Source organism: Scyliorhinus canicula, chromosome 3 (assembly GCF_902713615.1).
Source record: "Scyliorhinus canicula chromosome 3, sScyCan1.1, whole genome shotgun sequence".
Classification (NCBI taxonomy): domain Eukaryota; kingdom Metazoa; phylum Chordata; class Chondrichthyes; order Carcharhiniformes; family Scyliorhinidae; genus Scyliorhinus; species Scyliorhinus canicula.
The window spans coordinates 254,475,220-254,501,148 of NC_052148.1; the positions used below are offsets into that span (position 1 = coordinate 254,475,220).

Here is a 25,929-nt window from a genome sequence, read left to right on the forward strand (position 1 = left end):
TTGCAAAATTACAGCGATTTTCAAAAAGCTAATTAATGTCAATAATAAATTAAGATTGTACAGCTGCACTTTCAGTAATGACAGGTAAAATATAAGATTACTAGTATGCCATATGATAGATATCAAAACAAATGCTCGTGTTTGAGCATGTATACATTTTAAGCAACTTATTGCTTTGACAAGGTTAGCAAGAATAGCTGTTGAATTTATTAACATGTGGATTAATTAATTAATTATTATATTAAAAAAGACTTACAGCTGTTATTGTATTTTGGTTCCAAATCATCGATGTATGCTCGTTTCTTCTGAAGCTCAGTGTGGGCTTCATGCAGCTTCTCTCTGAAATATCCAACATAATTGCAGAATACATAGAAATGACACTGCTGAGGTGCTGAAAAGCCCAAAACTATTTTCAACATTTGAAAATCAAGCAATTTTAGGGGTTATTCTGAAATATATACCATCTTGAAGAAATAATGAACCAAATATGTAAATTTTAGAACACACCTGTAAAGTGTAATACCAGTATGCCCTCAGTTCGGAACATCTACTGACTTACCATGAACACCACAGCAGGTCAACTGCTAGAAATGTAATCAAACCTTTACATGCATTTTATATTACATTCTCACACCTGTCATTCCCACACATTGTCCTCTTTAACCTACCCACTCAAGCTCTGTATTCCTACACTCTCCTTCAGGTCACCCGAACTTAATCCAAAAGGTACATGGAAGTCACAAGACACCCTTAACTCTACAGTTTCCTTTCTCTGCTCACCTTCCTTTCCTATCTTTTTCTCTCAAAGACTCTTTGTTTTCAAATCAAAGATTGCTGTCTGTCTTTTTAACCATCTGTTAGTTGGTTTTGAAAATACAGTTCTTTCGAAAATTAATTTATTAACATGATGTCTCCTGGGTTTAATTCCCTTTTGAAATTTACAGAACTCAACCATTTCAACGAGTCTGCAATCAGTTGTCAATTTTTTTCTCTTTCACACATGGGTAACAAGGCAGCACAGTGGTTAGCACTGTTACTTCACAGCACCAGGACCCAGGTTGGAATACCGGCTTGGATCATTATTTGTGCGGAGTCTGCACGTTCTCCCCGTGTCTGCGTGTGTTTTCTCCGGATGCTCCAGTTTCCCCCCAAAAGTCCCAAAAGATTTGCTTGTTAGGTGAATTGGACGTTCGGAATACTCCCTCAGTGTATCCGAACAGGTGCTGTAGTGTCGACTACGGGATTTTCACAGTAACTTCATTGCAGTGTTAATGTATGCCTACTTGGGATACTAAAGATTATTAATATGTTTATCGTGGATGTTGGTCTTGCAAATATAACCTCTCCTTATAAACTTCACCCACAAAGCTTTTGCAATTTGTCTCTATTTTTCCTCAAATAATTTTGAAAACTAACTGAATAGAAACTGCGGAAGCTGAAGTTATTCCTTCACTACAGCTTACTTAATTGTCAAATGCATTCCTAGAAATTAGGTCCACTGTACATGCACAGACCACAGCAAAACAAAATCAGTTCTGTGTAACAACTTTGGCAAAATGTCAAATCCACATGTTTTCAGGTATCTAAGTGTTTCAAGTAAAACCTTTAATGACAGTGTTAAAGGGCGAAAGCACAATTCCATAGATACATTGAATTATGCAAAAGTGAAATCTGTTATCTGATGCTATTTGACTAAATTATTTCAGACATTAACATTGTGATAAAAACATGTCAATAGTATGTAAAATTCTGGACACAGGAAGAATGAGCTGTTAAGATTTTTAATATATTATAGAAATATGAATATAGGTATGTCAAAGTTGACAAAAATGTGTTTGGATGTGCAATAGAAAGCAAGATCATGGAGACAGAAAATGTGAAGAAACAAGATTTTTCAGTATTATTAATAATTTAAAAAGACATTATTAGGTTCTATAATGTTTTGCCTAACTTAGTTCTATTAGTCTTCTAATTTTCTCACTGTTAAGAAGAATGAGCTTGGAAGTTTTCATCTTATGCATTGATATGAAGGAGAGGCCATAGTTTCAGGCTAAGGGGTGGCAGATTTAAATAGAAATGAGGAGAAATTCCTTCACTCAAAGGGTTGTGAATCTGTGGAATTCTCTACTCCAGAGTGCAGTGGACATCAGAGCACTAAACAAATTTGAAGAGGAGATAGATAGGTTTTTAATTAGTAACGGGATGAAGGGTTTTGGGGATCAGGCAGGAAGGTGGAGATGAAGCCGCGATTAGATCAGCCATGATCGTATTGAATGGTGGAGCAGACTCGAGAGGCTGAATTGTCTATTCCTGCTCCCACTTCACATGTTCATGAGCCCTGGGTTATGCTAAATTGGTGCAGAAGACAGTTATTAAAACACAGTGTTTTTTTCATTTTTAAAAACTTTTCCAATTAAGGGACAATTTAGCGTGGCCAATACACCAACCTTGCACATCTTTTGGGTTGTGCGACTGAGACCCTCACAGACATGGGGAGAATGTGCAAACTCCACAGTCAGTACCCTTGGTGCCATGAGGTAGCAGTGCTAACCACTGCGCAACCGTGTTACGCAAAAGTGTGCAGAAGACAAAAATCAGCATCTGAATGTTTGCAATACGAGCCATACTGTTGAAACTTTTGAACCTCAGGAGCAAATAGATAGATTTGAATCATCTTTTCCAGTTTTATTATTTCCTCTGGCTCTACAATAATACATTTCAAAGGTAGAATGTAATGAAACAATCCAGTGGTATACGGGGTGGGGGGTGTTTGATTTTCACTGGATGTTTTTTTAAGTCGCTGTTCTTCTCCACATTGGCAAGATTGCAAACTTTGCAGGATCTACTGTGCTGAGGTTTAATAGTCTACTTTTAAAATAAAGAAACCCAACTGAAAAAATGAAATGAAAATGAAAATCGCTTATTATCACAAGTAGGCTCCAAATTAAGTTACTGTGAAAAGTCCCTAGTCGCCATATTCCGGCGCTTGTTCAGGGAGGCTGGTACGTGATCAGAAAAGAAACAACCATTCCACATTATCTCTTTCTCCCGAATTGACAACTTATTTACATTGCACCTTTAACATGATAAAAGGTCTCAAGGTGCTTCACAAATTATAAAACAAAATATGACCTCCATGTCATTCACACAAAGGGATATTATGTTAGATTATCAAACCATGGTCAAAGAAGTAGGTTTTCAGGAGAATCATCCAGGAGCAAAACAAGGTACAGATGAGAGGATTGGAGCAAATTCCAGAGCGTAGGGCCTATGCAACTAAAAAATGGTCACCAGTGCCAAAACGATTAAAATTACGGATGTTCAAGATGCCAAAATTTGAGATGAGCAGATATTTTTGAAGGTTGTGGGGCTGTAAGAGCTTAGAGCTGGGGAGGTGTGAGGCCATGGAGGGATTTGAAAACAAGAATGAGAATTTTGAAATCAAGACGTTGCTCAACTGGGAGTCAATTAGGTCAGCGAGCACAGAGGTGACAGATGAATGGGACTTGGTGTAAGTTTGAACATGGCTCGAGTTTGCATTACAAGCCATAGAAAAATTCTACAATTTACAAGATCGAGATGGGCAGCATAGTAGCACAGTGGTTAACACAGTTGCTTCACAGCTCCAGCGCCTCAGGTTCGATTCCCAGCTTGGGTCACTGTCTGTGCGGAGTCTGCACGTTCTCCCCGAGTCTGCGTGTGTTTCCTCCGGGTGCTTCGGTTTCCTTCCACAGTCCAAAGATGTGCAGATTAGGTGGAGTGGCCATGCTAAATTGCCTTTAGGTTAGGTGGGGTTACTGGTTTATGTGGATGGGGTGGAGCTGTGGGCTTAAGTGGGGTGCTCTTTCCAAGAGCTGGTGCAGAACCGTTGGGCCAAATGGCCTCCTTCTGCATTGTAAATTCTATGACTCTATCTGAAGTGCATTGTATGGAGTAGTGGGAGGGGGTTGGAGTGTTTTTTGATTTGATTTGATTTATTATTGTCACATGTATTAGTATACAGTGAAAAGTATTGTTTCTTGCATGTTGTACAAACAATACATACCGTACATAGGGAAGGAGAGACCGCAGAATATAATGGTAGTTACAGAAAGGTGTAGAGAAAAGATCAACTTAATACGAGGTAGGTCCATTCAAAAGTCTGATGGCAGTAGGGAAGAAGCTGTTCTCGAGTCGGTTGGTACGTGACCTCAAACTTTGGTATCTTTTTCCTGACAGAAGAAGGTGGAAGAGAGTATGTCCAGGGTGCGTGGGGTCCTTAATTATGCTGGCTGCCTTTCTGAGGCAGCTGGAATTATAGATAGAGTCAATGGATGGGAGGCTGGTTTGCGTGATGGACTAGGCTACATTCATGACCGTTTGTAATTTCCTGCAGTCTTGGGCAGAGCAGGCTCCATACCAAGCTGTGATACAACCAGAAAGAATGCTTTCTATGGTTCATCTGTAGAAGTTGGTGAGGGTCGTAGCTAACATGCCAAATTTCCTTAGTCTTCTGAGAAAGTAGTCATTGGTGGGCTTTCTTAACTAGTGTCGGCATGGGGGGAACCAGGACAGGCTGTTGGTGATCTGTACACCTAAAAATATGAAGCTCTCGACCCCTTCTACTTTGTTCCCATTGTGCCATTTGTTCCCATTGTGTCCAAAGTGTCCTTTTATGATTTCCTGAATACTCTCATTGTAGATTTGTAGGTATTTATCTTACACTGCATGTTACCCTGTGTGACCTCATTGAACAATGAGCCACCTTAATAGAGCTTTAACTGTTTTGTTTGGCAGAAATAACATTTGCAATCAGTCCTAGACAATATATCATGCTCCTAACACAAACAGATCACATATACTTTTGAAATTTGCAGACTGCGGTAAGATTTCACTGGCCCCTCAAACATTTTCTTATTGGTAATGCATCCAGATTCCCTTTTTGTTTAAAACTTTGCTTAGTTGAGAATGGCATGCCATTAACCACAAAACACTCATGCATTTGTCAATCTGTCAGAGCAGAATGGAGAAGATGCAACCTGATTTGTTTGCCTCCCAGTTCATCTGTCAATGATAGGGAAAGTTGAAAGTTCATTGGAGTGTCAGTAGTGACAGTCCAAGATTTTGGCCTTCTAATCACTGAAATGCCGCATAAAAGAGGTTTTATTCATCGACTCGGAACACTTATCCACTGGAAACATTTTCAATTGAAATTTCCACAGCCTAATAATGAACATTTTGGGGGATTATGGGGTCGGATAATTTCTTTTAAAAATTAACAAAATCATTTAAACCACTGTGCTAATACCCTATATGCGAATGATAAAATACCTGGTCAACGGGCATTTTGACCAGAGCTTTTTAAAAAAAATATATACTTACAAATGTTCTTCCAGTTTCTTTTTCAGAAGAATTGACTGCAAAAAGATACAAACATACAAAATACAATCGTAAAATTAAGCTCCAAATGCATCCTGGTGTACAATGTAATTGTGTTAAGAGATTTAATATTTGTTTGATATTAGTACATGCTAGCTGTTGGCAATGTAAGATGTTACTTAAACGAAGGCATACTCACAATAGCCTACAGCAGATGGTCATGCCAAGAAACAGAGATAACATGTTAGTAGGAAGCAAAAACACCAGCCAGCAGAAGAAACTCTTCAGTAACAGATGAACGAGAAAAATTTAAGCCTCTTAATTTGTGGCACATGAATGTTTTGTCTGTCTTCGCAGCTGATATGAGTGGCAGCTCCATCATCTCTCCTGATCTGGAGAACTTTATTCATACATATCTCTTAATATCCACATTGTTTTCAAGCTTATGAGTGGCTCCAGTTTCCACACTAAAACACAAATGACATTCACAGAAATGAAACAAGTACAGGCTGTCATTTCTGATCATTACATGAGCAGCAGCGTCTGAGCGTCTGACTAGTGCTGAAACTACAAACAGAAGACAGAAAGGGAAAATATATGCAGCCTAATTTAAACTTTTTCAATGTAACAAGATTTGGAATCAAATGTTTTTAAAAACTCTAATCTATTTGTGGAAAATTCAATGTTTTTCTCCTAATTTCATAAAGTTTCATTAAGAATATAAGAGAGCCGTCGAATAATTGTTGAAAGCAGATGTCTGCTAGCCTTTGGTATAAAGTATTTCAACATTTTCAATGAAAGAAAGAACTCAAATAATTATTCTAATAGAGATATCCAAATTAGACGCTGTATTCCACAGGAGCCTAATTTTGTTATTAGGGGAAACGAGGAGGCCATCAGTTGTAATTCACTTTTAGCTAATGCCTACAATGGCTACTCTCTCATTGGTAGTGCTTTAAGCATTCCTTACGATCCCAAGGTCGATTCCTAACTCCACTTTCTCCAAAATTCAGGAGCGCCTGCAAACAGTTTCAGCTTACGTTTATGTTCAAAATTTCAGTCGAACTTTTTACAGTTAAAAAGAACAGTTGTAGCACGGTGGCACAGTGGTTAGCATTGCTGCCTGCGGCGCTGAGGACCCGGGTTCGAAACCCGGCCCTGGGTCACTGTCCGTGTGGAGTTTGCACATTCTCCCCATGTCTGCGTGGGTTTCGCCCCCACAACCCAAAAGATGTGCAGGATAGATGGATTGGCCACCCTAAATTGCCCCTTAATTGGAAAAAATAATTGGGTACTCTAAATTTATTTTTAAAAAAGAACAGTTGTTTGCCTTCTGGTCTATTCCTCATTGTAATATTTAGTTCTCTTCGGAAGTTATCATGAGTTCTGGGACCATAGCAACGAATCAGTGTTCTTTTCCCCCTCCAAAAATCTGGATAGGTTCTTTGCCTCAAGTTATCAAGTCCTGCGGAGCATAACTTTTGTTGTTGCTGTTTTGAAGTTTTCATTGCGATGTTTAACGAACAGAATATAAATAATGAATACAAGATAAATAACCCAGCTTTAAGAACTTGTCCCAAGCTCTAAAATTACTGGATTACCCAGTGCACGGTACCTTCCTGGATAAGTGTGTTCCCCTACTTGGATTTTGTGCTTGCTTGCCAGTGTCTAAGATTGAGAAATAAATTAATAATGGGAATTGTGTCCATTGGTTGCTGATCTTTACAACCGAAAAAATTATCTTGTACTTTACTAATTTCTGTAAAAGAGTTCTTTTAACAAATGGGCACTTGCAGATTTACTCACTATCCTTCTTTCTTAATGATTTTCATCAGTAATATAAAAGAATATGCAAGTTTTTAGAACCTTTTTTCCAGAATTTGACTGCAAAATTGGAAGCATTCTACCACCATTTACTACAGTCAAGTATATGTAGCAAAACATTTTTGGGCGAGCATTCAGACTAATGGGGTAAGTCGTGGTCTTTAGAGTTTCAGTTCCCAGCCAGTTTATGAGGTATTGCCAAGCTAAAGCAGATATTAAAAGGGAAAGAAACCTAGATAGTTACTCCATGTCATTCTCATAACCTATTAGTGGGATAGGCAACACAGCAACTTTAGTAATGATGCAGAAGGTGATGCTTGTCTTATGAACTGGCATGCCGCACGACACTGAAGTCAAAAAAAGGGGGGGGAAATAAATTGGAGATACAAATAAAATAGCATAGGCAAGTATTTAAAACCATTTAAAAGACTTGCTGTTCATTAGTTAAGCATTTTAAAAAATAAACTCCTGCTTATTGAGCACGGCATTGATGCATTATTAAATAAAATGCTTGCCACTGGAGGAACACTCACATCTTCTGCTCTTGAGCCCTGATCTTGTAATGCCTTCTGAAGTTCTTCAACCTGAGATTGTATTTCCAAAATCCTCTGATTGGCTAGTCTTTTAACAAAAGATTAAAAAATAATTTAAGTTATGAAATACAATTGTGAACCAGGCTCCCTCCCCGTACCATATCATTTGCTGCTCTTGGGTTAGCTGTTGCTCGTCTTGCTACCACTTTTCTTTATCTTAGCTCCTTTCTACTATTCCCTGTGGGTTTTATCATTGCCCTACACCCCCACTAATTCATCCTCCTTTGTCGTTTCTGATCTCATGTCTCAACTTACTTATCGTTTGTTCCATCACCTCTTGGGCACTCCATCTCATTTGATCTCCCTCATTCACTTGGCACAACAGACTGAAGGCAATATTTTAAACAGCATTGGATTTTTAAAAACATTTTTTCCATCATAGCCCAGAATGTACAGCAACATAATTTCCACTAAAGAAATAAATAAACTGATTTATAATTTATTTCTTGACCAAGATACCCCAAAGTGTTTTACAGCTAATGGAGTACATGACAATAGAGCTAGATGGGGAAATAAGCTATGAGAAGAACACAAGAGTCTACAAAGTAATACAAGCAGGTTAAGTCAGCATATAAGCAGGTGGCAGATGGAGCATATGTGGGAAATGTGAGGTTATTCACTTTGGTTGGAAGGATAGAAAAATATATTTTGTCAATGGTGCAAATCTTTAATCGTTGGTGTTTGAGGGATTTGGGCATCTTTGTACAAGAAACACAAAGTTAAAATGTAGGTACAGCAAGGAATTAGGAGTGGTATGTTAACCTTATTACAAGGGGACTGGAATAGAAGAATAAAGGATATTGGAGCAATTGTACAGGGCTTTGCTCAGACCAAATCTAGAGTACTGTGCACAGATTTGGTCCCTATTCTTAAGTGTGCCTTAGAGTAGGGTGCAATAATGGTTCACTGGTTAATATCTGGTATGAGAAAGTTGTCCTATGACACAAGATTGAAACATATGGTTCTAAGTACGCTTGATAGAGTAGGTGCAGGGGGGTCCTTTCCCCAAGTAGGAGAGTGTAGAACCAGGGTGCACAGTTTCAGGATAAGGGCCAGTCATTTCTGACTGAGATTAGGAGAAATATTTTTCTCTCAGAGGGTTGTGAATCTTTAGAATTCTCTACCCAAGACGGCTGTAGGTACACAGTCATTGGGTACATTCAATGCTGACTGATAGACATTTGAACTTTAAGAGAATCAAGGGACACGAGAATCATGTGGGGAAATTGTTAAGCTTGAAAATCAGGTATAATCCTATTGAATGGCACAGCAGGCTCAAACAGCCATAAAGCCTGCTCTTATTTATGCCCCTTTGTTCTGTTCCTTTTTAAAATGCTGTTGATCTGTAGCATCTTCCAGTATGGATAAATGCTCCACATCCAAAATGTCAACTTACTGTTCCCTCCCCAGAGGCTGTCTACCCTAAGTGTTTGTAACATTTTGTGTTTATGCAATGGATCTCTCTTCGCATTTCCTCTCTGTTCTGCATCAAGAGGAAAAACTGCTTTTTAGTATCATTGTTAATTAATTCAATTGCATCATTTCCTTGTACATTATAAACTTAATTAATAAATGCATTTCTAGAGCTAATGCATTGACAAACTGAAATACCAGATATGCTTGTCCATCTCCCTGTTACCAAGCTTCTAATCTCTATTGGCTACCTCATACAGACCAGAAACTGGCTATGGTGGCAAAATTCTGATGCAGCAATAACACAATTGTTCCATAGGTACACCAGACAACAGCATTGCTTTGCCTCTGAAATCCAACTCAATTAGTTTTATGAAAATGCTATTGAAATGGTACGGCTTTGTGGTTGTTAACAAATTGTTTGATTTTGAAATTAAAAGCATTTCAAACCCCAAAAAACGAATCCACCTGATCGGAAAAAAAAAAAAAGAGTAGAAAAGCAGTTCCAGTGCACAGCTTCTGTTGTCTTTTATTCAACGTTAAGTATCAGGCTTTTCCCTTTGATAACTGTTACAATCTTGCCGTTACATATTGTGCATGCTCTGAGTTTGTGCATATAAATCATTTTTGAGAAGTGGGTTACAACTATGTGCAAAGATGTGCAAACTATCCAAGATGTGCAGGTTAGGTGAATTGGCTATGCTAAATTGCCATTAGTGTCCAAAAAAAGGTTAGATGGGGTTACGGGGATGGGGTGGAGGTGTGGGTTTGGGCAGGGTGCTCTTTCCAAGGGCCGGAGCAAACTCGATGGGCCAAATGGCTTCCTTCTGCACTGTAAATTCTATGTACAACAGCAAGTCATCATTGCACTGTTTCCTACCTATTCTCTGTCTCCAGTTCACTCTCCCTTCTGTTGGCATCCTCCAGTAAACTTTGTAGTAAAGCTATCTTTTCATTATCTGATCCTTCCTGATTCAACTTCAGGATCTTGTTTTCATGTTGCAGCCGGATAAGTTTTTCCCTAAAACAGGAAAATAATTTTAATTCACACATTACATCTTCAGTAACTTAATTCATAAAAGATACAATAAAATATCATATAAAAGACAAATCCAAACCATCCAATTACAGCATCAGACTACTCTCAATTATCAGCAAAGTGGACTTCCAGTGACGAGAATGTGCTGAGCAATCGCACACAAGGTGGCTCTCCTCCGAAGGACAAGAAAATAGGCACTTACAGTCAAAATTAGCCCTCAGAAAATGACCAAAACATACCCTCACCCTCAACACAAAGACTAGCAGAAATGCCGGGAAGCAGCACTTCCAGAGGCCGCAGATAAACAAAAATCGGCAGTAAAGGACAGGAGAAGTAAGTAGGTTGGTGGATCCACGAGGCGGGGAGACCTGGACACACCCGAGAGAGGGAGACCAGCGACCCGAAAGACAAACTCGGCCCCCCAAAGGATGGTTGGAAGACGTTCCTCACGAAAGAACTGAAGGAAGAAATAAAAGTTGAAATCAAAGCAGCGGTGATGGAAGCGCTGGCCATCATGCAGGTGGTCCTCGGCAAAGTTTAGATCCCGTCTAGATCTATACCAATCTACATCCCCAAGGCCTTCTTTAACTCGGTCGACAAAATGATCATGACATTGTGCACGCGTGCGTTGTGTGTGTGAGGGGGGGGGGGGGGGGGGGGGGGGGACCAAGGACCCCCAAAATGGTCCCACAGAGAAATAAAAGTAGCATGGGGGGGGGGGGCCTCACAGACCTAAAATACTACCACTGGGCAGCCACAGCAGAAAAGGTCAGGGGATGGTGAAAGAACTGAAAACGGAATGGGTGAGGATGGAGGAGAGATCCTGCACAGAGAATACTCTCTGAGCCCTTGCCACAACTGCGTTCCCATCCCTGCCAGCCAAGTATTCAACAAGTCTAGTGGTGGTAGGCACAACTCCGAACCGGGAACCAAACGAGACAGCACTTCGGCCGAACCGAAATGTCGACTATGGCCCCCATTTGCAGCAATCACAGGTTCGCGCCAGCCATGATGGGCGCCACCTTTAAGAGGGGGGGGGGGGTTTGACTCTGTGGGACTTCTGAACGCAAAACGGATTAATGATGTTAGAGGAACTGACAGAAAAGCTACCATGGCATCACCCTGGTCCCAGGAGGGACACCACCCAAGACCTGGGAGGGGAGGGACACCACCCCAGACCTGGGAGGGGAGCCCCCCACCCCCCACCCCACCGGGGCGGAAAAGTCCATTTTAGTCAGCAGACAAGCAGAACCAGTTTCACGACCAAGGGCTCTGCTAGGGTCGACACAAACAAAACCCAGGAAAAATGCAAAACCATCCATGACGCCCAGGGAACCCCTGAACAGCAGGGGGAGGAGAGCGACCATCCATAAAAGGGGAAGGTTATTCCTATGTAAATACGGGATGATCTCTTTTGTTAACTCTAAAATGGCAAAAATCTCAATAAAAATATTTTTTAAAAAACTATCTGCAAAGTGACGGTAGGGGTTGTTAACAATGCTATCAAGTGGCACTTACTCAGTAATAATATGCTCATTGATGCTCCATTTGGGTTCCACCAGGGCCACTCAGCTCCTGATTAATTTCAGCCTTGATCCAAACATGGAAAAAGGAGCTGAACTTCAGAGGTGAAGTGAGGGTGACATCAAGGCCGCATTTGCATGAATGTGGTTTCCAGCAAAACTGGAATCAACGGGGATTGGGGGAAAACTCTCCACTGGTTTGAGTCAACCCTAGCACAAAGGAACATGATTGTGGTTGTTGGAGGTTAATCATCTCAATCCCATTACATGGCTGCAGCAGTTCAGGCCAGTATCCTAGGTGCAACAATCTTCAGCTGCTTCATTAACAACCTTCTCCATCATAAGGTCACAAATGAAATGAATGAATGGAAATCGCTTATTGTCACGAGTAGGCTTCAATGAAGTTACTGTGAAAAGCCCCTAGTCGCCACATTCCGGCGCCTATCCGGGGATGTTTGCACAATGTTCAGCACCATTCATGATTCCTCCGAAACAGTCATATGCAGCTCACATGACTGGACAATTAGGCTTGAGCTGATACGAGTTGTGATGTTCGTGTCACACAAGTGCCAGGCAATGACTATTTCCTCATGACATTCAATAGCATGACCATTGCTGAGCCTCCACTTTTCACATCCTGGGAGTTACCATTGACCAGAAACTGAACTGGACTAGCCATATAAATACTGTGGTGACAAGAACAGATCAGACGCTGGGAATTCTACAGAGGGTAACACTTCCCGTTCCCCAAAGTCTGTCCACCATCTACAAGGTACAAGTCAGGAGTATGGTGGAATACTCTCCACCTGCCTGGATAAACTGCAGCTCCAACAACATTCAAGGAGTTGGATACCATACAGGCAAACAAAACCCACTAGATTGGCAGCCCACCTACCACCCAAAATCTTCACGCCCTCCACCATTGATGGACAGTGGCAACAGTGTGTACCATCTACAGGATGCACTGCAGCAACTCATCAAGGCTCACTCAATAGCACTTTCCAAACCAAAGTAAATAAATTATTATTAAAATGGACAGACACACGTCAGATGAAGTATGAAGTGATGCATTTGGGAAGGAAGAGCGTACATAAATTATGAGTAATAAATACTCACAAATTAGTATCGTAAGTATGATAAGTATGAGTATCATAAATATTCACAAATTAATAATGTGGTATATAAATATCAGTGTCAGTGCGATGCCAGGAACATAGGCCATAAACCCCAACTAGCATATTACATCAAACAGCACATCCCTGCAGCTGTTCACAAAAGGCAAAACACTGCACTTAACAAGCCCATGTTTGCAAAACTCAAAACATAATGCCGAGCACTAGATGTGATTTTGAGATTGGACAGCATTTGCTGAACAATCCGAAGTGTGGTAATAGTTGAACAATCAATTTAAGATTGGGCAGCACAAGTAGATAGCACTGTGGCTTCACAGCGCCAGGGTCCCAGGTTCGATTCTCCGCTGGATCACTGTGCGGAGTCTGCATGTTCGCCCCATGTCTGCGTGGGTTTCCTCCGGGTGCTCCGGTTTCCTCCCACAGTCCAAAAGACGTGCAGGTTAGGTGGATTGGCCATGATAAATTGGCCTAAATGTCCAAAAGAGGTTAGGAGGGGTTATTGGGTTATGGGGATAGGGTGGAAGTGAGGGCTTAAGTGGATCGGTGCATACTCGATGGGCCAAATGGCCTCCTTCTGCACTGTATGTTCTATGTTCTAATGATCATCAGCGAGGGGCAGCATGGTGGCACAGTGGTAGTACTGTAGTCTCACGGCGCCAAGGTCCCAGGTTCAATCCCAGCTCTGGGTCACTGTCCATGTGGAGTTTGCACATTCTCCCGTGTTTGCGTGGGTTTCATCCCCACAACCCAAAGATGTGCAAAGTAGGAGGATTGAACACGCTAAATTGACCCTTAATTGGAAAAAATTAATTGGGTACTCTAAATTTATTTTTAAAAAGATAATCAGCGAGGCTCACAATATGAATGACTTAACGCGTTTTAGAAACAATAAATATTCATACGCATTGTTCTCTTCAGGTAAAAGATACGTGCTCAGGCATAGGCCTGGGAGATAACAGTTCCTTGGTGCCTGGTGACGCCACGATCAAAGTCAACTTGTCAACCAATCAGCCCCTTTTCTTTTTAAATTGAGTACCCCTAATTCATCCCCCTCCAATTAAGGGACAATTTAGCGTGGCCAATCCACCCAACATGCGAAGGTGTGAAGGTTGAGACCCATGCAGACACAGGGAAAATGTGCAAACTCCACACGGACAGATACCCGGGGCCTGGATCGAACCTGGGTCCTCGGTGTTCCACGTTTCTAAACAAAATATAGAAGTTAGAATCTATCAGGCCAGGTTAGAACATAGAATTTACAATGCAGAAGGAGGCCATTTGGCCCAGAGTCTGCACCAGCCCTTGGAAAGAGCACCCCACTTAAGCCCCACATCTTCACCCTATCCCCGTAACCCTAGTAACCCCTCTTAACCTTATTGGACACAAAGGGCAATTTAGCATGGCAAGGCCAATCCACCGAACCTGCACATCTTTGGACTGTGGGAGGAAACCGGAGCACCCGGAAACCCACGCAGACACGAGGAAAATGTGCAGACTATGCACAGACCGTGACCCAAGCCGGGAATCGAACCTGGGACCCTGGAACTGTAGAGCAGGCATTGGCAAACGCGTGGGTCGCGAGTGGGTGTCGGGAGGGTCGCGGAGCTGTCCGTCATGGCGCTCCATATCATGCAAATCTGCTCGCAACAGCCGCAGCAGCTGGCTTTTAACAACGCCGGCTGCAAGCGGCCTTCGAAATGGCCACGAACATGTAAAATAAATGCGGCCGCACTGCGCATGCATTCCAGATCATTGACGTGCATGCGCAGTGCGCCTGCTTTTTAAAAAAAAAAGTCACAGCTTGCGCGCATGTGTAAAACTATGCGCGTGCACGCCGATGATCGGGCACGCATGCGCAGTGCAGCCGCTTTTTTTTTTAAACGATCGCAGATTTTAGTTTTACAAGTTCGGGAGGGTTTTATTCATTTATTTTATTCATTAAATTTTTATTTTTTTATTTTATTTTATTCATTTTGAGTTTTTTTACAATTTCAGGGGGGTTTTATTTGATAAACTTTTACAGGAAAGAAATGCAAAACTTTGGACAGATGGAGACTCTATACTTTCCGACACTGAAAGGCTTCACCTTCATCCAACAGATTCCATTGGAGGAGCGTGTACGAGGGCCAAAGGGACCCAAAACCATTTCCTCCATTATTGTCAGCAGCAACCAAGGTGAGAGAAAATGATGGGTTGCGCAGGTCGGCCGGCGTGGGTCGCGAAGGTTGGCCCGGTTGGGATCGAAGGATGGCCGGTTGGTAAAAATGGGTGCCCGGAAAAAAAGTTTGAAGAACACTGCTGTAGAGCAACCGTGATAACCACTGTGCTACCGTGCTGTCCACCCTGGGATTTGATGTGTCCAATAGTATCAGCTGGAATCATAACATTCTGCTTTCTATATGTTAACTGATCATCTCTCCACACTAACATTGTTTCACTACATCTGCATTGCTGCTTATCGACCCGACTAGTCACATCCTCAAAAACCTCTAATAAATTTGTCAGACAGGATTTCTCTTATTAAAACTATGTTGATATATTCTATTCATACTATGCTTTTCTAAGTGCATTGCTAATACTTCCTTAATAACAGATTCCAGCATTTTCCAGAAAATTGATGTTAGGCTAACTGTCCTGTAGTTTTCTGTCTTCTCTCTCCTTCCTTTCTTGAAAAGTGGATGTAACATTTGCCAATTTCCAATCTGATGGGATAATTCCAGAATCTAAGCAATATTGGAAAATCATATTTCTGCAGCAACTCTATTAGAACCCTGGAGTATACACCATTACATGCTTGGGAATTGCTGGATATTAGTCCTGTAAGTTTCTCCAATACTTTTTCTCTGTTGATATGAATTTCTTTCATTTTCTCTCTCTTAGTCCCCAGGCTACCGTTTATTTCTGGTAAGAAACTTGCGTCTTCTACTGTGAAGACAGACAAAATATTTATTCATTGCCTCTGCCATTTCCTCATTCCCCATGGTAATCTCTCCTGTCTCTAACTCTTAAGAGACTAATGTTAATTTTAGCTTATATCTTCCTTTTTCTAAACTTATTAAAGCTCTTACAATCCTTATTTTATATTTTTTGGCTAGTTTACTCTCATTCTTTTTTTCTCTCTTTTTGCCAACTTTTTGATGGCCTTTTGCTGGTTTCTAAAACACCCTCAATTCTCAGACTTTCAACAGTTTTTTGGAGCATTGTACGCCTCTTTTAATCTAATAATAATTTTTTTCTTTTTTTTTAAATTTAGAGCACCCAATTTTTTTTTTTCCAATTAAGAGGCAATTTTGTGTAGCCAATCCACCTGCTCTGCACGTCTTTGGGTTGTGGGGGTGAAACCTACGCACACAAGGAGAAAGTGCAAACTCCACACAGTGACCCGGGGCCGGGATTGAACCTGGATCCTCAGCGCCTTAGGCAGCAGTGCTAACCACTGGGCCCCCATACTGCCCTTTAATCTAATAGTAATAAAGGAATTTTAAGGTATAGATCCAGTCAAAGGTCGGACTAATGAAATAGCATTGAACATAACAGATTCATATAAACTCCTTTCAAGCCTATATTAAAATCACATAATTCACTATTGAAAATATATATTGTGACCATTTTAAAAATGTTGCACTCTTTTACTTACTTGATTTCAGGTGTTATTATCTCTGCTGCTAAACTGTCTGATGCCTCTTGACTGTTCATTGGAATAAGTCCTATCCGAAATACAAAGATTTCTTAATGTTATGATGTCAGGATTAAATTGGTTGCATCAAATACTAAATAATTCAGACAATAATCTAAAGCAAATGAAAATAAAAGCTTTTACTACAGACCGGCTGTAAGTTGGCCTTCATGCACTTGAACACAACGTAGTTCTTCAATTGTCTCCTTTAAAGAATCTCTCTCTGTTCTTAACCTCTGTAGAAATATTTGAATTTTAGGTAGAATACAGACTAGAACATTACAAAACTTTGTTTACTTGCAAGTTCAATTTCCCCCATCTATAAATATGTCTCACTTTTGAGCATTAGGACTAGTACTGTGAATATTAATTTTCAGAAAACTGATGTTGCAATTCAATTTCTATAGGTTGGTTGTAAAAACAAAGGTAAAAAAGATTACTGGAAACAAGTGTCACATTAAATTTATAATAACCTTCCGTGATAGACCTTTGTTTCAAATAAAATTCAGAAGTCAGAATTTGTTACCAAAATCTAAAATTAAATGGAACTTGCATCTTTTTCTTTTTGAAGAGTATCCACTTTTTCCTTCAGTCTTTTATACTCAAACTCCATTTTGTCTGCCTTTTTTGACTCCTCAGACAACCTATTTTGAAGTTCAACAACCTACAATGATAAAAAATTGAATAGAATTTAGAATATTATTTAAAATATCTCTGCTCAATTACTACCAGACAATTAAAATTCTACAAATTCTATAAATCAGAGACAGCAACTTGACTGCTGTACACAGGCATTTGGCAAATTGAGTTTATAAAATCCAATCTAAGTAACTGAACTTTCAATCCAAAAATAGATAAGAGTGGCTAAGCACATCGTAATAACTCTTGTTATCACTAAATTGCTAATTTCTACAACAATAAGACAAGGCTGGGTGTGTGTTCAAGTGCTTCTCTATTTTATAGGAAAAGTTCTGGCTTTTCATACCCGACAGCCTAATGCATGGTTTTACTAACAGGGAATGATTTGCGATGATTTCACTGAAAACAATGAAGACTGTGATTTGGAGTAGTCAGGGAACCAATATAAAAACACCTAACATTCAGAAACCTTGTCCGTGATTGGTGATGCAAATCACTCACTAACTCTTGATATATTCTGATGCATCGAGTTTTCTGCAGTAGAAAAACGCCTGTCTTATTCAAAGGCATTTCCTGCTTTGAAATAAAAATCTATGGCATTCTTTCAAACGAAAGTACTGTAAAGATCAAGTTCAATATATAGACGATAGCTTTATAAGCACTTGCAACTACTATGATATTACATTAATAACTGTATGGCTGTGCATCCTGATCTTGGAATATAGTAAGGAAATAACTCTGTAAGCACTTATAATTCAGTAAAAGTGAGTGCGTGCAAGGAAATAATTGGTCAAGGAAAAAGGAACATTAAAGTTCTTGTGTTTCGAGATGATCTTTGAATTATAGATTATTGTGGGTGAGAAGGCATAATGCTGGAAATTATTAAGCCAGATGTAGTTACTGATGGCTGTACTTCATAATTTTATGGCCCTCTGATTTTGGGAAATGAAGATGAATTCTGTATCAGCGCAATGCCAGGAGGTATAAAGTTTCAGGATTGTATCTTTCATCAGAACGGAAAAATTTGAAAAGCATCATGAAAAAAAGGGTGCGTTCAGCAGGGACAAACTAAAATAAAAATGTCACTGTGGTCTATCAGTTTAGCTCTCTGCCTCATTCTCACCCTAACCTTTATGTCCTTGGCGATTTACATTGTTCCAACAAAATTCTACTTCAAGAACAATATCTTATCTTCTTCCATGTACTTCTCTGGGTCTGAATAGTGTTGACTGAGGTGTTGTAAAGGGAGACTGGAATATAATGGGTTAACAGCCTGCGTTACCCTGGGCATGAGTCAAATACTAACGAGGCTGATTCAAACTGGTTTGTTGGCCATAAACTGCTGCATGACAAGATGAACCACTGATGGAATTAAATGATAATTGTGTATCAATCGCAGACTGTTGGAGTCAGGAGCATAATGGAGTCATATACTGACTAAAAGAACAGAATGCAGATTCAAGTAAAGGGCCTATAAAAGGGTCAGCATGAACTGTCCCCAGCATCAGGACTCGAGACCAATACTACAAGAGACTATAAGCAAGAGATCCTGGAAGAACCTGGCCAGTTCTCTGAACGGAAGTATCACGATCTGATAAGTATGCTGGTAGAGTGTAATGTTCTATGCGCATATTAGTTCAACAAATCCTTTTGTGGACAGAGGAGAGAGAAAAGAGAATAAAGGACAGGAGCTGAGATTAAAGGAATAGGAGAAAGAAAGTTGAAGAGAGGAACACAGTTGATGAGAACCAATACCCAAGCACGGAGTTAATTTGAGTCAGTTTCTGGCACAATGTGAGAAAGCACAACAGGAAAAGGAGAAAATAGAAAAGGAAAAGGGTAAAATCATAAAGGAATCTGAACAACAGAAAAAATGAAGATTTACAGGCAGCTTTGAGAGTTTTACAAAATGCACTAAAGGCACCTTCAATGGGGCAAGAAGTCCATAGACAGTGTAATAGGGAATTAGAGAAACTAAGGTGACAATTGTCAATAAGGCAGGAAATGATGTGTGCCATGAAGGGAGAAACCCCAGGACACAAGAGACGAAATAGACTAGGGAAGTTTAAATGAGGAAGGAAGGAGATATACTGAGGAAACAGAATCGGAGGAAGACTGGGGGACCCATGCCCCATTTGAGCCCCCCCCCCCCTCCCCCATGCACCCCATTGTTACTACTAGGAATCAACCACTGGAACAATTGTGGGTCAGCCAGCCCTGGCTCAACAGGTCCAAGTGGGACCAACAACTTGCACCACTCCCTTCACAGCTTCCCAGTTAACCAAAATAACTAAACAAGTACCGACATTGGAATCAACATCGGACCCTCACTCTTTATTTGAGGCCACATTTGGCTCTGCCAGAGCCTCAAAATAATGGAGAAGGTACATTACAGGAGATGTAGGACACTATCTTACAGGCTGTAGAATGGCATAGGGGAGATCCCGTTGAAGGATTACATGAATATAAGCAGGAAAGGGGAGAACACCCGACCACCTATGTGAGTAGACTGTGGAGATTGTATGGTTTTTGATCCAGGGACCCCCACGTTCCCAGCTAGCAGGCAACATATTATATTCTGGTTTATCTCACATATGTGAAATAGGAAGGGCAGCATGTGATGCAGTGGATAGCACAGGGACTGCGGCGCTGAGGATCCGGGTTCGAATCCCGGTCCTGGGTCACTGTCGGAGTGGAGTTTGCACATTCTCCTCACGGCCCAAAGATATGCAGGTTAGGTGGATTGGCCACGCTAAATTGCACCTTAATTGTAAAAAAAAATAATTGGGTACTCTAAATTGATTTTTTAAAAATATGTGAAATAGTGACAGCAAAGGATACCAAAAATAATTAACACTGCAATGAAGTTACTGTGAAAGCCCCTAGTCGGCGCATGTTCAGATACGGAGAGGGACAATTCAGAATGTCCAATTCACCTAAGAAGCACATCTTTCTGGACTTGTGGGAGGCAATCCATGCAGACAAGGGGAGAACGTGCAGACTCCGCACAGACAGTGACCCAAGCGGGAATCGAACCTGGGACCCTAGCGCTGTGAAGCAACAGTGCTAACTGTTGCGCCACTGTGCCGCCCTTTGTGTCAAAACAGCAGGGGAAATGAAGAGAGGAAGATGAGGAGGATCCAGGTAAGAATCATATCGCTGACCATAACTATATCCTGGCTGTCTTACCCAGAGGTGACGATTAGTGAAAAACTCAAGTGGGGACCAGAGGATTTTACCCATGGGCAGCACGGTAGCATAGTTGTTAGCACAACTGCTTCACAGCTCCAGGGTCCCAAGTTCGATTCCCAGCTTGGGTCACTGTCTGTGTGGAGTCTGCATGCTCTCCCCGTGTGAGCGTTGGTTTCCTCCGGGTGTTCCAGTTTTCTCCCAGTCCAAATATGTGCAGGTTAGGTGGATTGGCCATGGTAAATTGCCCTTAGTGTTGGGTGGGATTACTGGGTTATGGGGATAGGGTAGAGGTGTGAGCTTGGGTAGGGTGCTTTTTCCAAGAGCCGGTGCAGACTTGATGGGCCAAATGGCCTCCTTCTGCACTGTAAATTCTATGATCTATGACCTATGATCTAACATGGTAACCAGCTGATAAAAATCAAATGAAAATCGAAAGTAAATGCCAAGTAAAATCGTACTCGTGTGTATCTGAGTGAGTTCAGCTTCTCTTTCTGTATTTTAACAGAGTGTCCTGTTTGATTATGTACATCTGTGCTGCAGAGTCTGTCACCGAGTGGATGTTGGAAGTGCTAAATCTAATGGTTCAGTACTCTTGTGCTGAGAGAAATAGATAGTCTTAGGTTTCTTTGACATCAGTGTTTTTGCAATCCAGAGTCTGTGCCACTTAAATGTTTCTTAACCCCTTGTGGTCTGTTTTGTAAATGGTTTTGAAACAGTTAAGAGATAGAAGAGACGGGCACATTCAAACATACAAGAAAAAAATAATAATAAAAATAAATAAAAAATAAAATAAAATAACTGGTAAGGAATTATGCACCAGCTCAACAGCAGCAACTCTGTACAATTGGCAATATTATTTAGAACACACAAGTCGGCATCTGTTTGTATGTTGGGAGGGGGGGGGGGGGGGGGGGGGGGGGGGGGGCGGGGGGGGGGGGGGGGGGGGGGGGGGGGGTGTGGGGGGGGGGGGGGGGGGTTGGGGAGGTAGATTTGGTGCCGGAGAAACCAATTACAGAGGGCAATACGCGATGGGTCTGGTGTTGGTGCTGTCACTTGCTTCTCAAGGGCGGATCTCGCTGCCGTTGTCGTCTCGCGTTCACCTCCGCTTCAGCCGTTCGGGCCCATCTTTCGCTTGGATTTTCCTTGCTGTCTTGCTGCTGTAGATGGCAAGTTTGTAATCGTTTCCCGTTCCTTCCTTCCGCTGGTGTTCCTCTATTGTTTCCTGTCTCTTTCACCACTCTGCCCCCTTCCCCCCTCCTGTGGTTCACCTTTCTTTCTCTTAGTTAGCGGTTTTCCTTCCCCTCCCCCCGCCCCCCCCGCCCCCCCCCCTCCACCCTGCCCCGGTCTATCTCTCTTGGCTACTTTCCCCTGATTCTTGGCTACCTGGCTATTCTTCTGCTTGTTTGTTGGCCACAGACAGGTCCCGTAAAAATTGGGTGAATGGCTCCCACGTTCTGTGGAAGCCGTATTTGATTCCTCGGATGGCGAATTTGATTATCTCCATTTGGAGAGATTGAGAGGTCGGACAGCCAGTCTGCAAGCTATTTGGGGTGGTTGCTCTGACCGCCAGCCAAACCTGATTCTAACTTGCGGGCGATCAGGGAGGTAAAGACAAGGGTGTTCCGCCCCTCCTCCCAGGAATAGATCTGGCTGGTCTGAAACCCGAAGACGGGCCACTTTTGAGCATGGCTCCACCCTTCATCCACACCACTTTGGACATTGCCTCGAAGAAGGCTGTCCAGTACCCCGCAAGTCTGGGGCAAGACAGAACATGTGTGTGTGGTTGGCCGGCCTCTTTGGCACCGTTCACATCTATCCTCCACCTCCGGGAAGAACCTACTCATACGGGTTCTTGTTAAGTGGGCTCTATGTACCACCTTTGTTGCGTCAGGCTGAGCCTTGCGCACGTGGAGGTAGAGTTGACCCTATGCAGTTCTTCGCTCCAGAGTCCCCACCCTATTTCAATCCCCAGGTCTTCCTCCATTTTCCTTTCTTGTTGCATCCAGTACAGTGTCGGCCCTTTCTACCAGTCGGTCATACATGTCGCGACAGTTCCCTTTATCTAGTATGCTTGCGTCCAGTAACTCTTCCAGTACTGTCTGTCGTGGCGGTTGTGTGTACGTCCTTCACTCCTTTTGTAGGAAGTTTTTGAGTTGCAGGTACCTTAGCTCATTCCCCCCTGGCAAGCTGGAATTTCTCTGTCATTCGTCCAGTGTTGCGATCCTGCCGTCCGTGTATAGATTCCTGACTGTCAGTGTGCCTCCGTCCTGTCCCCAATTTTTGAAGGTGGCGTCAGTCAGCACTGGTGTGAACCTATGATTGTTGCAGATGGGAGCTTCGTCCGGCATTTCGGTCAGGCCAAATTGCAGGACTGAAGGGTGGCTATCATCACTGGGATGCTGGAGTGTTTTTGGGTGGGATTGGAATGCCGCTGTGGCGAGGGCCCGGAGGGAGATCCCCATGCAGGAGGCCTCTTCCGCGCACACCCCTCGGCTTCTGGCTCCTTGATCCATCCCCTCATTCGCTTGGCCATCGCCTCCCAGTGGTAGGATTGTAGGTTTGGGAGGGCTAGCCCTCCCCTGGATTTTGCTTTTTGTAGGACATTCTTTGGGATCCTAGCATTCCCCCCCCCCCCCCCCCCCCCCCCCCCCGTAGATCGGGATGGATCTAAGTAGGAAGAGGTACCTGGGAAGTACGTTCATTTTGATTGTCTGGACTCTCCCCGTGAGGGAGAGTGGAAGTGTGTTCCATCTTTGCAGATGAGGTTCCATTTGTCGATCCCTTTCCAGTCATGGGCTATTTCAATCCCAGGTAGCGGAATTTGGTGTCGGTCTTGTTTAAACGGCTGTCCTGTTAGCGCTGCGCTGCCCCCCCCCCCCCCCCCCCCCCTCTACTTGTGAATGTACCGGGAAGATCTTGCTTTTGCTCATGTTGAGTCGGTAGCCCGATAAGGTGCCAAACTCTTTCAGGAGTGCGATGCTTCCGTCCATGCTGCTTTGTGGGTCCGAAATGTAGAGGAGCAGGTCATCTGCAGAGAGTGAGACTCTGCTCTCTGCTGACCCTTCGGATCCCCCTCCATTTTTTGCTGCTCTGAGCGCAATTGCTAATGGCTCGACGCCAGAGTGAACAGCAGCGGGGTCAGTGGGCATCCTTGTCTGGTGCCCCTGTGCAGCTGGAAGTATCAGGAGTTGGTGCTGTTGGTCCGTACGCTCGCCATGGGAGCGTTGTATAGGAGTTTTACCCAGGTGAACCCTGTTCCTAGCCCAAACTGCTCCAGTACCTCTATGATGCATTTCCATTCGACCCTGTCGAAGGCCTTTTCTGCATCTAGGGACTCGATCACCTCTGGTATTCTCTCCCCAGAGAGGGTCATCATCACATTCAGCAGGTGCCTGATGTTCAAGATACGCTGTCTACCTTTGACAAAGACCATCTGGTCCTCTGCAACCACCTCTGGTACACAGTCTTCTAGCCTTTTGGCCAGTATTTTGGCATCTGCGTTCAGCAGTGAGAATGGTCTGTATGACCCACATTCCGTTGGGTCTTTATATTCCTTCGGCATCAGCGAGATTGAGGCCTATGCTAGCGTGGCTGGCAGTGTGCCCATAGCTAGCGAGTCTGTGACCATCTCCAGCAGGTGCGGGGCCAGTGCTGCCGCAAATCTTTTGCCGAAGTTCGCCGGAAACCCGTCTTGTCCTGTGCCTTTCCCGCCTGCATGGAGTTAGTGCTGTCCTTGATCTCTCCCAGTGCTGGTGGTGCTTTTATGCCCTGTTGTCTGCCCTCCCCCACGACTGGTATGTCCAGTCCATCAAGGAACTGTTTCATCCCGGACTCCCTCATTGGGAGCTGAGGTGTACAGCCCTTGGCAGAAGGCCTTTTTTGTTAATCTTTTCTGGTTCTGTTTCTAACGTGCCTCTGGTATCCCTGATTTGTGCAATTTCTCTGGTGGCTGCCTGCTTTGCTGTATTCTTCTATTAATTGGTGAGAGAAATATTTTATGACAACATGGACATTGGACAGGGAAAAAAAAAACGATTGTGCTTTTGTTCTGAGGGAGTAAGAGATATGGGAAGTCCTCTCCCATGCTGTGAGGCTGCTGTTAGGTTTAAATTTTTTCTGAAGGTAGCAAATTGTACTGTGAAAATTCACTTTTGTTTTTAGTTTCTGCTTACATTGTTTCAAGAGGTACCTTGAAGAAAGATGTCCTTGAGAACCCGGGACTTTTTATTATTTCTTTGTAAAACATGCGCTCTGTTTATTGATTTGAGTTGAAAGGGATGTTGTAGAGATAGATGGAAGCTTCGAAAATAAGTGAATATGTGTCATAAAAATATTTGTGTGGATGAGTATGTTATAAATTTCCCTTAAAATCATGGTTTTAATTGTAGTAACTTTTTGAATTAAACATAAATTTCACTTCAAACTAAATCTAGATAAGAGTGAGTATTTTGTGGTGTCTTGGCCGGGGGTGGGGGGGCTGCCATTCCATAGGGCAGGGACTCACTTTAGGTATCTGGGGGTGCAAGTTCCCCAGGAGTGGGGGGGGGGGGGGGGCTCCACAGGTACAACATTTCTAGTTTGGTGGGGAGAGTGAAAGCTGATCTGGCAAGGTGGGATGGTCTACCTCTGTCACTGGCGGGTCGGGTACAGGCGGTTAAAATGAATGTGTTGGAGTTTTTTCTGTTTATTTTTTAATGCCTGCCGATTTTCCTGCCAAAGGCTTTTTTCAGAGAAGGATTACGTCGTTCATATGGGGAGGGAAGGTGGCCAGAGTTAAAAAGGTGCTGCTACAGAGGGAAGGCAGGCAGGGGGCTTGGTTCTTCCAAACCTGGGCACTATTACTGGGCAGCGAATGTGGAGAAGGTGCAGAGCTGGGTCAGAATGGAGGACAGTTTGTGCAGGGTGTCGGGATTGAAAGCACTAGCAATAGCGCCGCTCCCGATAGCCCCGGGGAAGTACTCGGGGAGTCCGGTAATAATAGCTTCATTGAGAATTTGGAGGCAGTTTCGCCAACACTTTGGGTTGGGGGCAGGATCAAGGGAAATGCCGATTCGGGGAACCACAGATTTGAGCCAGGAAGGTGGGATGGAAATTTTCTGAAATGGGAGGAGAAGGGGATTAAGACACTGAAAGGTTTGTTTCTTAGAGGTCGGTTTGCAGGATTTAAGGAGCTGGAAGCGAAGTATGGGCTGGAGCAGGGGGAAATTTTAGATACATGCAGGTTCGAGATTTTGCCAGAAAGGAGATACAGAGCTTCCTGGTGGAGCCGGCCTCCACATTGCTGGAGGAGGTGCTCTTGACGGGGACTGGAGAAGAGGGTAGTGTCAGCAGTTTACGGAGCTATTTTGGAAGAGGAGAAGGCACCACTGGAAGGGATCAAAGTAAAGGGGGAGGAAGAGTTGGGAAAGGATATGGAGGTTCTGGTGTGAGGTGCTCCGGAGAGTGAATGTCTCCACCTTGTGCGCGAGGTTGGGGCTGATACAGCTGAAGGTGGTATACAGAGCACACCTCACGAGGGTGAGGATGAGCTTGGTCCTGT

The 25,929-nt window shown here is 42.8% G+C and overlaps 1 protein-coding gene across 11 annotated transcripts in view; it reads right to left on the reverse strand.

Moving 5' to 3' along the window:
• The window catches only part of hook3 (hook microtubule-tethering protein 3), a 110,719-nt gene that overhangs the window by 26,588 nt on the left and 58,202 nt on the right, over window positions 1-25,929 (reverse strand). For 7 of the 11 annotated variants that reach the window (XM_038792596.1, XM_038792591.1, XM_038792597.1 and 4 more), the window contains exons 12-19: window positions 17,113-17,223; window positions 16,711-16,795; window positions 16,521-16,590; window positions 10,069-10,209; window positions 7,716-7,803; window positions 5,558-5,563; window positions 5,362-5,396; window positions 257-339 (exon numbers count right to left, since the gene is read on the reverse strand). In XM_038792596.1, coding sequence (XP_038648524.1) covers window positions 257-339; window positions 5,362-5,396; window positions 5,558-5,563; window positions 7,716-7,803; window positions 10,069-10,209; window positions 16,521-16,590; window positions 16,711-16,795; window positions 17,113-17,223 — 619 coding nt within the window. The other 4 variants (XM_038792592.1, XM_038792589.1, XM_038792598.1 and 1 more) reach the window with 2 other exon arrangements.